The sequence below is a fragment of the Aspergillus affinis genome, assembly GCF_023601865.1.
Source record: "Aspergillus affinis strain CMG 70 chromosome Unknown NODE_37_length_269496_cov_86_605002, whole genome shotgun sequence".
NCBI classification, from domain to species: domain Eukaryota; kingdom Fungi; phylum Ascomycota; class Eurotiomycetes; order Eurotiales; family Aspergillaceae; genus Aspergillus; species Aspergillus affinis.
The window spans coordinates 16,418-30,195 of NW_026515818.1; the positions used below are offsets into that span (position 1 = coordinate 16,418).

Here is a 13,778-nt window from a genome sequence, read left to right on the forward strand (position 1 = left end):
TTATTAACAAGATTCACTCACCACAATGTTCTGTTTACGGAGGTGAGTCCAACTCTTTCTTGCAGCTAATGTAACCCTAATCTACTTGCAACAATTCAACGTTCAAAATGCTAATCCCGCAATCCCTCCATTCTTCTTGAAATAGCTGGTTACCTCTCCTCTTCATTCCAACCAACGCCTCCCCACTCTTCATCATCTCCTTCGTCACTCTCACCTACGTTCTCCATCGACCGTGTATCTACTGCTCCGCCCTGCTCCTGATCCTCTTCATCTCCTCCTGTCACTGGTCCGACCGATGCTTCTTCGACCTGCGCGGTGACTGGTTCTCCCCTCGGTTCACCACGTCCACCGCTGCCATTCCCGACGCCGCGGGGTCTCTAAATCCATCCTTCTCCGCCTTCTACTCCTCCCCCGCGAATGTCTCGATGCTGGCCCCCTCAGAGACCCTAGCCGAGTACGTCTGGGAGACCGTCAACACGACCACCAAGGCCCTCGCCGCTGCCGTCGTCGACGAGGCCCAGCGCCGTCTCGCCCTGAACGGCACCTCCGTTGACGCGGCGGCCGGGATCTCGGATCTGCGCCAGGACGAATGGACCGGGATCGGACTGGAGTGGTTGCGCAGCTTGCTGGGACGACGCGAATGGACCCTTCCCTGTGTGGATGTTAAGATCCGGTTATAGATGGTGAAAAAGATCGGGGAGGTTGGGAGTATTCAACTTCTTAAAAAAAAAAAAGGGGGTGGGGGATACATAAACCTTGGAGGAGAAATTATACTCAGTCGCTCTTCCTGCGATGGTATTTATATGCCGCTCGTTGACACGTTTTCATATTCCCGCCAACTCGCATCCTCTACTTCCGAGGTCCGGCATACTCTTACTTCCGGCTCTTTGCGAAGAAGAACGAGCGTCGTATCCCTGCTGTTTCAACTGAACACATCACACTGGAAAGGCTTCGGCGGGAAGATGAAAAAGCAAAGCTATGTTGGTTGACGAGTTTCCTCGTAAATGAGGAGTTACAAATATAGACACAGAAAGAGAGAGTGTGTGAGAGAGCATGGTGTGCTATTTTCTTTATTGTTCCAGCTGCGAGCGTCTTTTCTCTACCTTGATTCATACGCTTGTCTGTCCTTGCAGCGATATTTTTCTTTTCCTTTCTGTCATTGTTTTCTTTTCCAAAGTTGGAGGTTCGACCTCCGTTATACCTACATGTACATACATACATTTAGCCTAAGCTCTGTAATTGTTTATGACTGGGAGGATTCATCCCCGAGAGAAGGGTTCCCTTCTTGAATCAAATACTTAACGGATTTTATGTTGCTTGATGCGCATTCACATTCAGAAATGATAGATAGGTAGGGATTGATTATTAAACATAAAAGATACACACTAATTACAAGCAAATAGGTATCTAACACGGGTGATAGAGGGAGAGAAAAAGAAAAAGATATAGTAAACGAGTATGCCAACAGTGACCATAACGATGCCTTGCAGAGAGATCAACAGACAGAGAAAATAAATGCATGGTAAACGATCAGAATCAAGGCGTAAACCATGCCTCGAAGGTCACATCAAGAAAGTATCGTGAAAACATCAGGTATAGAACAGGTAAGAACATGGTATCAAAACATTTCGGACTCATCAGATTCCGTGGAAAACATATCATAGACAGTAAAACATCGCAGATGCAGGTTAAGGGAGGGTATTAGATCAAAAGACAAGTAGGTCGGCGTGTGTTCGGGGAGGAAAGACCCCCCGGGATCGCGCACCGACTCCAACGGCAAATGTCGAGTCGAGATTCTAAGGAGAGTGACGAAAATGAATATGGCAAATGATCTGCGGGCATATTTGTTACAACGGGTCAATTAGTTGTTGTAGCTTCCGCCGGGGAGCGTCGGCACGGGCCAGTCATCCTCCGTGATGCTGCTCCAGAAAACCCAAATCGTGACCACCGACAAGAGGGTGAAGAGGGTCTCGAACAGAGCGCCGTTGATCTTTCCATTGGTCGCCTGGCAGAGGTGGGTGCTGATCACGTAGTTGAAAATTTGCCCGATGGCGAATAGGAGACCGGCACCGATCAGGTAAACTATGGGCGACAGTCAGTTTCCGAAGACCATACCCAGCAAGTCAAGCTGCCTGGGGGGAGGAACACCAAGGGAAACCTACACATTGGTCGGAACTCCCCGAGGACGCGGATCACGAGGACGGTCTCCAACACAAAGAATAGCACCAAGCAGACGAGGGGAAACAGCTGGTAAAGCACGTAGAGCGCGATATTGCGGTAGCCGGTAGACTCGTTCGGCGCGAACTCCCCGGTCCAGTTAAAACCTGTATCCAAGGCGATATACCCCGTACCGATGAAAAACACGATGGCGGACGCGACGAAGAGACCGAGGGAAGCGGGGGTGCCGTCATCGAGGAACTGGAATCCCACCAGAGCGTTTAACAAGAGAATCCAACATGTTGCGGTAATTGCGGCGATATGCGCAGCCGAGAAGCCCTAGCAAAAAAAAAAAAAAAGAAGACGGATGAGTTTCATCGACTCACGAGCAGTCAATATCATTCATACCTTGCGAACTGCGCTATCAAGGGGGAAGCCGCCCACGCTGAAGATTTCGCAAATCTCAATGACGATAAAACCCAGCAAGAATAGTTGTATTTCCCTATCAGACCGTCAGTCAGCGACCCCAATCCATTTCGCCGCCATTTAATTCCGACCTACCTTCTCCCAACGGCCGCTTGTTTCCGGTCTGACCGCCACAGCAGGAAAAGCGACGTCAAGATGGCGATGAAGGCCAGCAAAATCGAGCCTGCGAAAATATCAGCGCTGCCACCTTGGTGCACGCAGTACCGTGAATTCTTGGAATACCATACCCAAATTGCTGAGGTTTCGATCACCGCTGAGGCCGATGCCGAGGAGTGGACATCCGTCGAACGCTTTATTAGGGGGCTGATTGTTGTCGACAAAAAGCTGAGGCGCAAGAAGACCGGGGATTAGCGAGACGTGGCGGACCAATGGTATAATGACCGTAGGCAAGCAATTGGATATATCATAAAGCATATATCCATCAGGAGGGGAGGGAACGTTGGAATCCATTCACGTACATTGCAGACCGGTAGAGTCGAATCCCGGCAGAAGTCCTACACGTGCCGACGATCAACGGTCAGTAGAATGCTCTTGTTTCTCAATCCCATCGACTCTGCCCCTTTCACCACCGAGAGCTGGTGGGAGGTCGGCGACTCACGTGGAATTTGCCAAACTGTGTCGATCCCATGGTTATCGATGGTGGGCACGATAGACCATGCGAAGGATATTTTGGCAGGGAGAGCGAGGAGCAGAACGAGCGAGGCGCGGCGGCGTGGTTAAAATGGACGATTTCCTCGGACCCACGCTCAGGGCCGGATTATGAACGTTACCCGGCGCAGATCTCCGGTGCAAGAAATTCGGGCGGGATTATTAAACTTCTCGTATTTTCTATGGTTGATCGGGGGATGGAGTGACCGGAGAGGATCGTGTGGAAAGAAGATTCAAGATTGCCAGACGAGGGGAGGAGCCAGCGAAATTAATGTAGATTCTTATTTGCTGTTATCGCAATGAGCCCGAAGCGACGGGGCCAGAGGAGAAAGAGAGGATTGACACGTTGGGTTTGACCGTCAGACCTGCAGGAGTGACGAGACGGGTCGAAAGTGGATTAGATTAAGTTGAACGAAAGAACTGCAAGGTCGAGCGAACCGAAGCAGCAGCAGAAGAAGAAGAAGCGAAAGAGGAAGTCGAGAGCGTGGGGCAGGATGTCTGCAGGAGGGAGAATAAGATTGATGGTGGATGTGAGGAGAAGATCCGACGCGATGGCGATGGGCGAGGTCGAGAGGACTTCAGCCTTCCGGTCTTACTCTGACGGGAGTACAGAGTAGGCGAAAAACTGGAGACAATTGGATTTCGGGTGGAAATGAGAAATGAGGGCGTCGAGCAAGTTGGCGACTAAACGGACACAGACTAGAGACTAACCAGACTAACAGACTGGCTAGTGTGGAATGGGTCAAGACTAGCAAACACTAACGGAGTGGCTGTTGCGACGAGAAATCCGACTGATAATTATGGACCGGACAAGATCCGTCCCTTGATGGGATGGAGAGAGAGGCTGGATGCATGGATGGGTTCCTGGCTCGTGGCCTCGAATCCGAGACCCTTGATTCGTGCAGCCATCAATTTCAGGTACCTCTACTTTCTGCTCTGGAAGAACCAGACTTTGCCCTGGTCGGTCGTCCATGGATCGCGGCTCGCTTCAATTCCAAGCCTCATTCGCCCCCCCCCCCCCCCTAATTATAGATTAGAGCAACATTCCAGTGGAAGTCTCTTCCCTCGACCTATCTATATCTACCTAGGATCTGTCGCTCAGATCGGTCCACAGTCCACACAGACTCAGATTCAATTACAGTTATCGCCGTTGAATATCCATGGCAACTGGGGCTGGTCCCAGTAACGACGTTAATCAATTTACCGCTCCGTCCTTGCGTCGGCCGATCTCTCTTACGGAGTAGAAGGTAATGAGATGTACTCCGTACTGGACATCTTATTTCCCCATGCAATGCTCTCGATGTCGGCGAAGAACACCTTACGTGAGAGTGGCCTGGTGTTGGCCAGAAATAGCAATCTCCGAAGACTAGTACGTGCCAACTAGAATGAAAAACTACTGGACACACTGGATCTTGAACCACTGTTGCCTGCGCGTTATGACGCAACCCTCAATTTCCATACTATAGTAGTAGATGACATCCGAGATGCACTTGGTCACTGCCACTGTGGTCGCCCTCAACGACCCAAAGCAAGGTGGCATTGCCTTATCTCGTTGCCTAGTCAGTGCTCACACTTCGCAGCAGGATCGACCTGATTGTGCCCACCTGGCGATCGGCAACATGTATCTAGTAGATCTAGCAGACATCCTCGATCTCCAATTCCTTCCCGTCATGCTCGCCCAGGTCCAGCTTTAAGGTTCGTCCGAACAACTCAAGCAGCATCTCGAAGCAGACCTTGCTAATGGCGGGGTCGTATCGTCCCTTGCTGAGTTCATCGCGGATAAACGCATCTAGATCCCCGATATCAGCAAACGAAGAAATAAAGTCAAATTAAATAAAAGACTAGAAAAGGGAAGGGAAGGGAAGGGAAGGGAAGGGAAGGGAAGGGAAGGGAAGTAGAAACACCCCCTCGGACGCTACTCCCTAGCAACGTACGCTGAGCCCAAGCCACCTCGTAAAAGCCAAACAAGACTCCTCGGTCATGAAGCGTCTTCCGGATCGAATCCCTTCCCTCAGGTGGGACATGGTTGTCATTCTTTCCGAAGATCTGCCCCATCTCGTTAGCAGGTAGTACAGAATCAAGATGAAGGGAAGGGCCTTGAAACGTTGGCGACAAATAGAACCACGCCGACCGCCAACGGCTGGATCTTTGTCGCCAATGTGTAAGACAAGGGTTGAAAACAAGGACTTACCATGAGAAGTTCCCCCTTGATATCGCCGGCTCGCGCCAAGCTATCGTCGTTCTTGCCCTCGGCCAGAGTCTTGCTATGGATATCCGTGGCGAAGTAACACACCGCTGCCTTCACTCGGCTGTCCAACGCACAGCGATACGCAAGATGTCCGCCCAGGCACATACCCGTTGCACCGACACGACCATTGCACGTGGGGAGCGACAAAAGGTAGTCCACGCACAACGAGGCGTCCTCATCGTAAGCAGCCAGTTTCTAGAAGAGACAATGTCAGAAAACCTGCTTCGGGTCACGGTCGGACTGGCCCGATGTAACCCTCATAAAAGATCGATACGCACCTTGGTGATTTTCCACTTGTTCCCGTTGTCCGTATCCTCGGCATTGTATTCCAATGGCTCCGGGCCAGTGAATTCATGATAAGTTGACGGGGCCGCGCAAATGTACCCTTGGCCGGCGATTTGTCTGGCGAAGCGCGCAACAGGACCCGTGACTATGCGGGGGAGTCCGAGTCAGTTTTGATGACCTGTCTGTCCAAAACGCGGAGAATTGGAAACGGCGGTGGCTGCCTTGCCTTGGTAGATTTCACTAAACACTACTACGCCGGGGAATCGGGCCTTGGGGTAGCCGGGGACGGTAGGGTGGAAGACATAGATGCCTTGGGTGGCGCACTCGGGTCAGCAGTCGTATTTGAGGGCGGTTTCCTATACATACGCATGCTTCCCTTGCCGTCCGCCTTGGTCGGCACATCGTGGAAGGATTCTTGGATCAACATTGTGCGCTAATTAAGTCTGACGGACTGGGCTGTCTGTCTTTTGAAGTACTCAAGAAGAGCAGAAAAACACCGCGGGGTCTATCGATAAGACCGCATCGAGGGGTCCTGGTCATGTGATTCAGAGGGGGGATTTTCTCTTCTACAGTCATCAATTCAATCATCACATTCACAGCGCATCCACGTTTTCAAGTATTAGACATAAAAAAGCAGAGGAGCCCAAATCATGGCAGGGAAATAATGTACATGGAATGATAAAGGCGTGTATAGAACAAGACAGACAAATCTTTCGAATTAAAGCCAGGCAAATGGCAGAGTTCAAAAACAAGACAAAAGCAGCACGCTTTGGCTACGGGTACAACGCGGGATGCGCATGTATGTCCCTACCAAACTTGGCAGATGAGGATTAAAAGGCGGTGCATAGGACCCTATAGAAGTCGAAAGGTTCGGGGAATGAATTGAAAATGCAGCGCCCGTCGCGACCATGGCCATTAATATCGCGACGGAAGCTGTCTGAGGGTATCGGGTCGTTCTTCTTAGATCACATACTGCTCTACCGGTTAGAATTTGATCGCAGGCGGTATGCGCGGGTTAAAAACTCACGGGAATAAACAAGTAGGGCACTTGTCTCTCGTACTCCCTCCAGGCTTCGCCGTACTTGTTCCGGCACCGCTGGATATCGCGCATGGCTCGGTGGCTAATCATGCACGCAAAGAACAGAGGGTAGAACCAGGGGAAGGGGCTGTTGAAGCCGGTAATGAGGCCCCAGTTCAAGGCGAAGAAGAGATCGCAGGTGTAATGGATCTTGCGAGCCTTGCCATCTGTTCAAAGAGTAAGCAACGGCGTTTTTTTTTTTTGGAGGTCAACAAGGATCAGATCACTTACACCAGCCGTCGACCAAGATCTTCGAGCCGTCCGCAGAAGTGATCGTCTTGGGGTTCTCCACGGTCTGCCACGGCAACTGAGGGAAGGTTTTCCGGAAGACCAGGGTACCCCGTTCCTGCTGGCGGAAGCGGTTCTTCTGGCTGTTAGTCGTGTCCCAGATCCAGTAAACGAAGAGATACGCGGCGTAGAGAACCACCAGGAAGTAGCGGTTCCAGTGGTAGGTGGCCGGGTCGTGGTTGGCCAGATAGATCGTGCAGTGGCAGTAACTGAGCGGGACACCGGCCAGGTTCCAGAAGATCAGCATGAAGCCCCATTTTTCATAGTACATGTCCCTACTCCTTGTTAGCATTTCTCTCAAATCGGACCAGAGGCCTTACCAAGTCGACACGATGCACTCCTCGCCCTTGGAGCAGGCGTTCGCGTAGAGGAAATGCGCCATCAACAGGAACCCGACTTCTCCAGACACGTATCCGTAGACCTCGTACTGCCTGGCCGCCGCACCCATGGTGACGAAAAGAAGAATGTACCAGGGGAGGCGGACCTCGAAAAACATCTTGAAATCCAGGATGCCGAACATGCGAGGGTTGAGTTCGGCGCCCATGAAAAAGTCATAGATGTGATGGCCGGTCATGCGGTGCTCGGCGCCACGGTACAGTGTCGAAAAATAGGCTATGAAAGAAACCAGAAAGCCGGACAGAATGGCGACACTCAGGAGAGGGCCGAACTCGTCGATGATGGTGTAGAGCTTGAAGACCCCGGTGACATGCAGCAACAAGGCCAGCACAATGCTCGTGTAGAAGGACCAGACGGCCGAGCAGTAGTAGGGCAGCTGCTTGCCTCCGAGCTGCGGAAGCGGACGACCCATGACGGTGATGCCGGGGAGGAGCAAGTAGCAGGCGCCTTCAAAGACGAAGAACACCCAATAGATAGTCCACGCCTTCAAAGAGGGGAACGCGCCCTCGTACACCAAATGAACCAGATGCGCGACGAAGCCCGCGGTACTCTGGCCGTCCGACGGACGGGGGAATTTGCCATCGTAGTAGGTGGCGCCAATCCACATGTAGTACATCAACAACGGGAACCCGATCATCATCGACAGCACGCCGTAGGAGCCACCAAACTCAAAGTGGCCGCTGTAGTCGATTTTGGGGTCCTTGCCCTCCTCCCAACCGTCGACCACCCGAGGCTTCTTTTCGGTCGTCGCATTTCCCTTGGGTTCTTCCTCTGAGGCGTCCTCAGAGGTATCCTCGGGTTTCGGCTTTGTGGAAGTGCGCCTGCGAGTCGCGGACTTGGAGTTTTCTCGAATATCGATAGCAGAGTCGGAAGCATCATCAGTGTTGGTGTCAGATGCCAATGCGCTGTTGCGGGTGACCCGACGGCCGGGGGTTTCAATGAAGCCAGGACGCTCCATTTTCCTGGCGAAGAAGGCACAGAGGTCAGTTTCAAGCCATTTGAAAAAGCAATTGCACAGAGACCAGGCCCGAGAGCGACCTAGGCGGTAAAGGAAGAGAGGTCGAGGCCGAATGCATTGGGGCGACAACCACCAGGTGGCCTCTTTTATTCGACTTGACCCCCTTCTTTTTTATTTTGCCGCAGCGGACATTCCCTGGCAGGATGACGGGAGACTTACCTAGGGGTTTTCCCCGTCTGAGAGCGTGTGATAGTCATTATGATCTGACCATGCGACGAGGGCAATGCAGAAGAGAAAGTCCAGGTGGTCCAAAATAACCCTAATGAAAAGTCCAGAAGCGGCGGGATTGACGCGAGGAGGAAATGAGGGAGAAATGAAAGAGGGAAGGCAGAGAATGTTGATTTCCTCGGGGCGCGTATCGTAGGTACGGTATTATTTTGTATAATGCCGACATTCTGGTGGGTAGTCATCAGGTCGGGGGTTTTCCCGGTGTATGCCCTGTAATTGGTGCCAATATGGCTTTCTATCGACTTGCGAATGGACGATATCTTTGCGACAGGGGAAGAAGCAGGAGCCATGGAATCTTTTTTCCGAGTCAAATGACTTCGTAAAGATAGTACTGAGCTGGAAGTTTGTTAGGCTAAAAAGTGTTCCTCGCTACCGCATGAGACCGGTATGCGCACTGGCTGGAGAAGAGGTCATCACGGCATACTGCTGCTGCCGCAGTCGGTGCGACACGCCGACACTTTATTCATATACTGTATACATCGTCTCACATGTGTCGAGAATGCTCGAAATTGTTCTGGGACTCTACGCCCAATGTCTGGTATTAAATTGAGCAGATGGGTTCTGTATGGAACGGCACAATGAATCAGCTTCTTTTACGGTTATGAGCTTGCTTATCGTGTTACACAGGTAAGGGGGAATCTTGCAAATGCGCTCGGGACCAGGTTGTCTTTGATGTTGAGAGGTCGTTTAAGCGCATCGATTGATCATATCAGGACCTTGCATTAGCTTAGCGGAGGTAATCAACATCTCCCATACTCTTCCTTATAAGGTACCCAATACTGTCAGCCTAGAATCGGTATTTTTGTCACACTTTTACGAATATTAAGAATCTGTCAAATAATTTGCTTAAACATAATTCAAGCTGCTTCCGTGATTTCCTGTGCCTACCCCCACCTTAATGTGGACGTCCATATTGCACCGTCTAAACCCAAAATCATCGTCGGATCTAACGATCTTATAGATTTGGGTTCCTTCAAGCCTTGATGGAGAAAGGACCGAGAGCGTCGTAGAGACTCGGCATCTACAGGATGGTCAGGAACAGATCTCGGATGTTATGAAGAAAGGTACTGTAAACATTCAGACCACTGGTAGCCCAACTTACCTGAGGAGCATTGGACAGGACGGTATCCACCCGCAGGTACCAGACGGAGTTGTCCTTGACGGCGGTGGCGTTCTTGGGGATGGTGACGGTGACGGCGCCGTCCGACTCGCGGATGCCGGTCTTCAATCGGAGCTGCTGGTCGAAGTGGATAGTGTCGAGGTGGCGCACGGGGTTGTTGTACAACCAGACGCTGTAGCTGTCGGCCTCGTACTTGTTCAGGGGGTCGGCGCAGTGAGTCGTCGGGGCACGGTTGAATCGGAGGTCAATCTGGTCACCAGGAGCCACGGTCGAGTTGTCGGGGATGCCCTGGTAGATGTTGACGCAGGAGTAATCACGCTTTCCCCAGGCTATTTGGGTCAGATACGCTGGACAGGAGGCTATATGGAAGGGCAAGTCTTACGCTGGTACTTGTCGAAAGCGGAGGCACTGGCGGCCAGGACGGAGGCAACGGCAACGGAAAGCTTCATTTTGTGGGTGAGAAAAGCGTGAAGGTTAAAAAGCTACGATTAGATGGATATGGTGGATATGGTGGATATGATAGACCGGACGGAATGGGAGGGGGGACAACTGCGATATTTATGTCCCAAAGATGTCTGCAGGAAGACAATCTAAAAATATTAGGGTGACATGTCGGTCGCGGTTCCGCGGTCTGAATCGAGCAAAATCCGGTTCAACAGGAAACAATTCATACAATATCGAAGGGGATCGACAGTGTTCTCTGTGGTGGAGCAACTGGAGGACTTGCCACGCCCCGATAATTGGTTCTGTCGACTTGCTTGTCTCACTTGCTAGCACCGGCGTACCCGTCTCTTCCTGGGCAAGGGACGATCAGGGACCGTTTGGGGAGCATGCTGTCTCAGAGAGAACGACCAGTCGCTGATTTATTTCGTTGGGTCGAGACCCTCGAGACATATCTATCGAGCAATTAATTTTTTCCTTTTCTCTCGCATTGGCTATTTACCCCTGATTAATCGGAGCAGTGCGCCAGGATTGCATAAGCTAAAATGTCTATTGGAAACAGAGGACCTGTAGGAAAGATAGGGGGAGGAAAGAATAGGAACAGAATCTATTCATTTGATCATGTTTTCACGTTAATATGTGTATGTATATAGTTTCAACAAATGCAATAAGAACAAAATCCATCTAACTCCTTGTTCATGCGTCTCCCGGAAAATACATCTTACCCACACTCCAGAAAAAAAAACGACAATAATTACACTCAATGGGTCAAACCATTATGAGGGTTAAATCTAGACAATCATTCACGAGGGATAAAAGAAAGCGGGAACCAAAATGAAGACAAAAAGGCTAGGCACCTCTCTGGATATTTGTTGACATCAACGTAATCTTCTTGCCTTTCTTCTTCTTTCCGCCCGTAGTCGAGGGTGGAGGAGGGTTGCTGCTTCCAGCTTCGGTAGCCGTCTGTGCTAGGAGCTCTCGCTCCTGTTGGGCAAACAATTCCTCTTCCCATCCCTCAAGCCACCCATCGCGAGGAGTGATTCCGGGTTGCAAATCGGTCGGTTCGGAGTGTGCTACGGCGGCCGTCCCCCATACAGTGCGAGCCCCTGGAGGACTGGTTGAGGGTGACGCTAACGCCCCGAAATTCGATGAGGGCTGCGGAGGCGATGCGGAAGATGGACCAATATCAAATGCCCCGCTCGCCAATGGCTGGAAATCTCGATCGGAAAATGGCGGATCGCTGATGCCCATGCTGGATCTCTTCCGATGAGATGCAACCCACCGCTTGTCATCCTCCTTCTCTGCACGAACTCGGTCCTTCTCCTCGCGCATCTCTTTCTCCTTGTTTCGCTTTCGTCGCCGACCAGTTTCAGCACCGAATTGTTCTAGGGTTTCGGGCACAACCACATCTCTCCAGTCGCACTCAAGGAAATTCACTTCGCAGCCCTGGGGGAGATGACCGAGGTATTTGACCCGTTTGCGAAGCTCATCATCGACAATATGTCCAGTGGAGATATGCTCGACCCGGGGAAGAATAGTGGCGGGAAACACGGAGTAATCACCAAAAGCAGCCTTTAGAATGCGAATGTCTAGAGGGGAGAGGTAGAACTGAGGCAGAGCCTGGTAGAAATAAAATGGATGGTCGGGGGCTTGGGAGCCGTTAGTTTGTCGCATTCGGCCGATTCCCGGCTCTCTCTGCTTAAACTTTGCATCGGGCCCCGAGCCGAGGTCGACCTGGCCCATGGCTTGTGTGATGTGATCTGTCTCGCTTGAAGTAGCCAGCGGTGATGTTGACTCTGCCGAGGAACTCTTCCCCGACTTAGTCGCATGCTGAGACGTATACATGACGGCAACCTCATCTGGAGGAGACTGTATAGGGACGGGATCCCTTGCTTGTCTCGTGACAGGAGTTTGGTGTGAGATATCGGGTGGGTTGCCAATGCCCTGGAGCTTCACTTTGGCATCATTGATGGCGGCAACGGCCTTTCGGGTCCATGTGGTCTCGTCACCGAAAAGAAGCTCATCCTCTAGCTCCTGCCGACGGAGCTCTTCGATCTCGAGATCGTACTGGGCGTTCATGTAGTCCTCGCCCCCTTTCATCATACGGCCATAGTCGGCGACTTCCGCAGCGTGGTACCACGGAATATCCTCTTCAGGTCCAAGACCCTCCGCACCGTCTCGAGGGAGGGCTAACGTGCTACCCGGTTCCCTCTTGACCAGCCGTAACACCACATCTCCACCCTCGACGGGCAAATCGCCCTCCTGGCCGCGGAACCATCGCACAGGCCGAGTCTCCGAGATATAGATCGAGTCCCAGCAGATGGGGCATTTTTTCCACCGTGCTTTCTTCTCAGGAGCACGATTCTCGTCGTCGGTCGAGTGCATGTAGCGAATCAGACACGGGAGACAGAATATATGACCGCACCGAGCCATTCGAGGGGCTACTGGCGTCGATAAGCAAATGGGGCAGCTGGCGGATTGGGTTTCAGCCGACACTAGCACCTGGAGAACGGAATCCCAGTCCAAGTGAACATCCGCATTAGCTGCTTGGGCTTTATAACTTCTATTGGGCGTTACGATAAATCGATAATTTGCATGAACATATCGAGCCTTGTCCATAGCGTGGTATCCGGACCCCAGACCCCATGACCCATACCGGCGGATGTTGCGCGGTGGGGGTTGATACTGCGGGCGTGGGGGAAGGGAAAAGTTCATAAGATGGGTAATGGACGTCTGTCCCTTACGACTGGTAGTTGATCTCATGATGGCCTATTCAATGTGTTCCACACTTGATCAGAATGGATTGACTCAATCCGGCCGGGGGAAGAGAGGGGACACCTACGGATTCGCTATAATCGTCATCATCCAGCAACCGAGGACGCGCTTCTTTGTGCCTATTCCTCCGAGACTGATAGTTTCTCGGAGAACTTGAGTTCCTTGATGATAATCCTGCTCCAAAACTGCCCGAGCCTCCCGCACGTCGTTGCGAACCGCTATCAACCGAAGGGGCCGAGTGAAATGTTGCGGATGCGGATTGACTCGAAATATTCAGCGGTTTGGAAGAGCCTGATGTCTGGCCAGCATTGGATGACATTGCCCACTTGTTCGAAATGAGCGTGGATCGCTGCGTCGCAGCCGGAGGAAGAGAAGAAGCGAGGGGAATGACTCCGAGGGTATCTTGCGCCAGAGACTGCGCCGATCAATTTGGCCCGAGGAAAAGAAAGGGGTTATGGATGAAAACGAAACAAATTCATCCCATAGTAACTCTAAGGATGGAAAGGGGAGGAGAAGCAGCAGAGGATGGCGATGCTTGCTTCTCCTAGACTTGAGGTGGAGGGAGGGAACAGAGATAGAGGGGGAGAGAGAGAGAGAGAAACGGGCGAGA

General features: G+C 51.7%; 6 protein-coding genes across 6 annotated transcripts; 1 reads left to right on the plus strand and 5 right to left on the minus strand.

The window, feature by feature from the left end:
• Positions 1-25: 25 nt before the first annotated feature.
• KD926_006723 (uncharacterized protein) lies at positions 26-680 on the plus strand (the record flags this gene model as incomplete). Its single annotated transcript, XM_053099726.1, has 2 exons — positions 26-42; positions 146-680. The coding sequence occupies 2 exons, from the start codon at positions 26-28 to the stop codon at positions 678-680; spliced, it is 552 nt and encodes a 183-aa protein (XP_052956466.1).
• Positions 681-1,861: 1,181 nt separating this feature from the next.
• Positions 1,862-3,093, minus strand: KD926_006724 (chitin synthase export chaperone; the record flags this gene model as incomplete). Its single annotated transcript, XM_053099727.1, has 5 exons — positions 1,862-2,082; positions 2,163-2,496; positions 2,566-2,659; positions 2,719-2,806; positions 2,871-3,093. 5 exons carry the CDS (start codon positions 3,091-3,093, stop codon positions 1,862-1,864), a joined length of 960 nt encoding a protein of 319 aa, XP_052956467.1.
• A 1,832-nt stretch (positions 3,094-4,925) lies between these two features.
• KD926_006725 (dienelactone hydrolase family protein) lies at positions 4,926-6,251 on the minus strand (the record flags this gene model as incomplete). The annotated part of the gene is made up of 5 exons (XM_053099728.1): positions 4,926-5,080; positions 5,226-5,337; positions 5,483-5,734; positions 5,818-5,969; positions 6,191-6,251. 5 exons carry the CDS (start codon positions 6,249-6,251, stop codon positions 4,926-4,928), a joined length of 732 nt encoding a protein of 243 aa, XP_052956468.1.
• A 533-nt stretch (positions 6,252-6,784) lies between these two features.
• Positions 6,785-8,544, minus strand: erg4 (c-24(28) sterol reductase; the record flags this gene model as incomplete). Its single annotated transcript, XM_053099729.1, has 4 exons — positions 6,785-6,796; positions 6,852-7,069; positions 7,134-7,465; positions 7,511-8,544. 4 exons carry the CDS (start codon positions 8,542-8,544, stop codon positions 6,785-6,787), a joined length of 1,596 nt encoding a protein of 531 aa, XP_052956469.1.
• A 1,261-nt stretch (positions 8,545-9,805) lies between these two features.
• KD926_006727 (uncharacterized protein) lies at positions 9,806-10,401 on the minus strand (the record flags this gene model as incomplete). Its single annotated transcript, XM_053099731.1, has 3 exons — positions 9,806-9,853; positions 9,935-10,281; positions 10,335-10,401. 3 exons carry the CDS (start codon positions 10,399-10,401, stop codon positions 9,806-9,808), a joined length of 462 nt encoding a protein of 153 aa, XP_052956470.1.
• An 841-nt stretch (positions 10,402-11,242) lies between these two features.
• KD926_006728 (RING-type E3 ubiquitin transferase MAG2) lies at positions 11,243-13,108 on the minus strand (the record flags this gene model as incomplete). Its single annotated transcript, XM_053099732.1, has 1 exon — positions 11,243-13,108. The coding sequence occupies one exon, from the start codon at positions 13,106-13,108 to the stop codon at positions 11,243-11,245; it is 1,866 nt and encodes a 621-aa protein (XP_052956471.1).
• Positions 13,109-13,778: the final 670 nt, after the last annotated feature.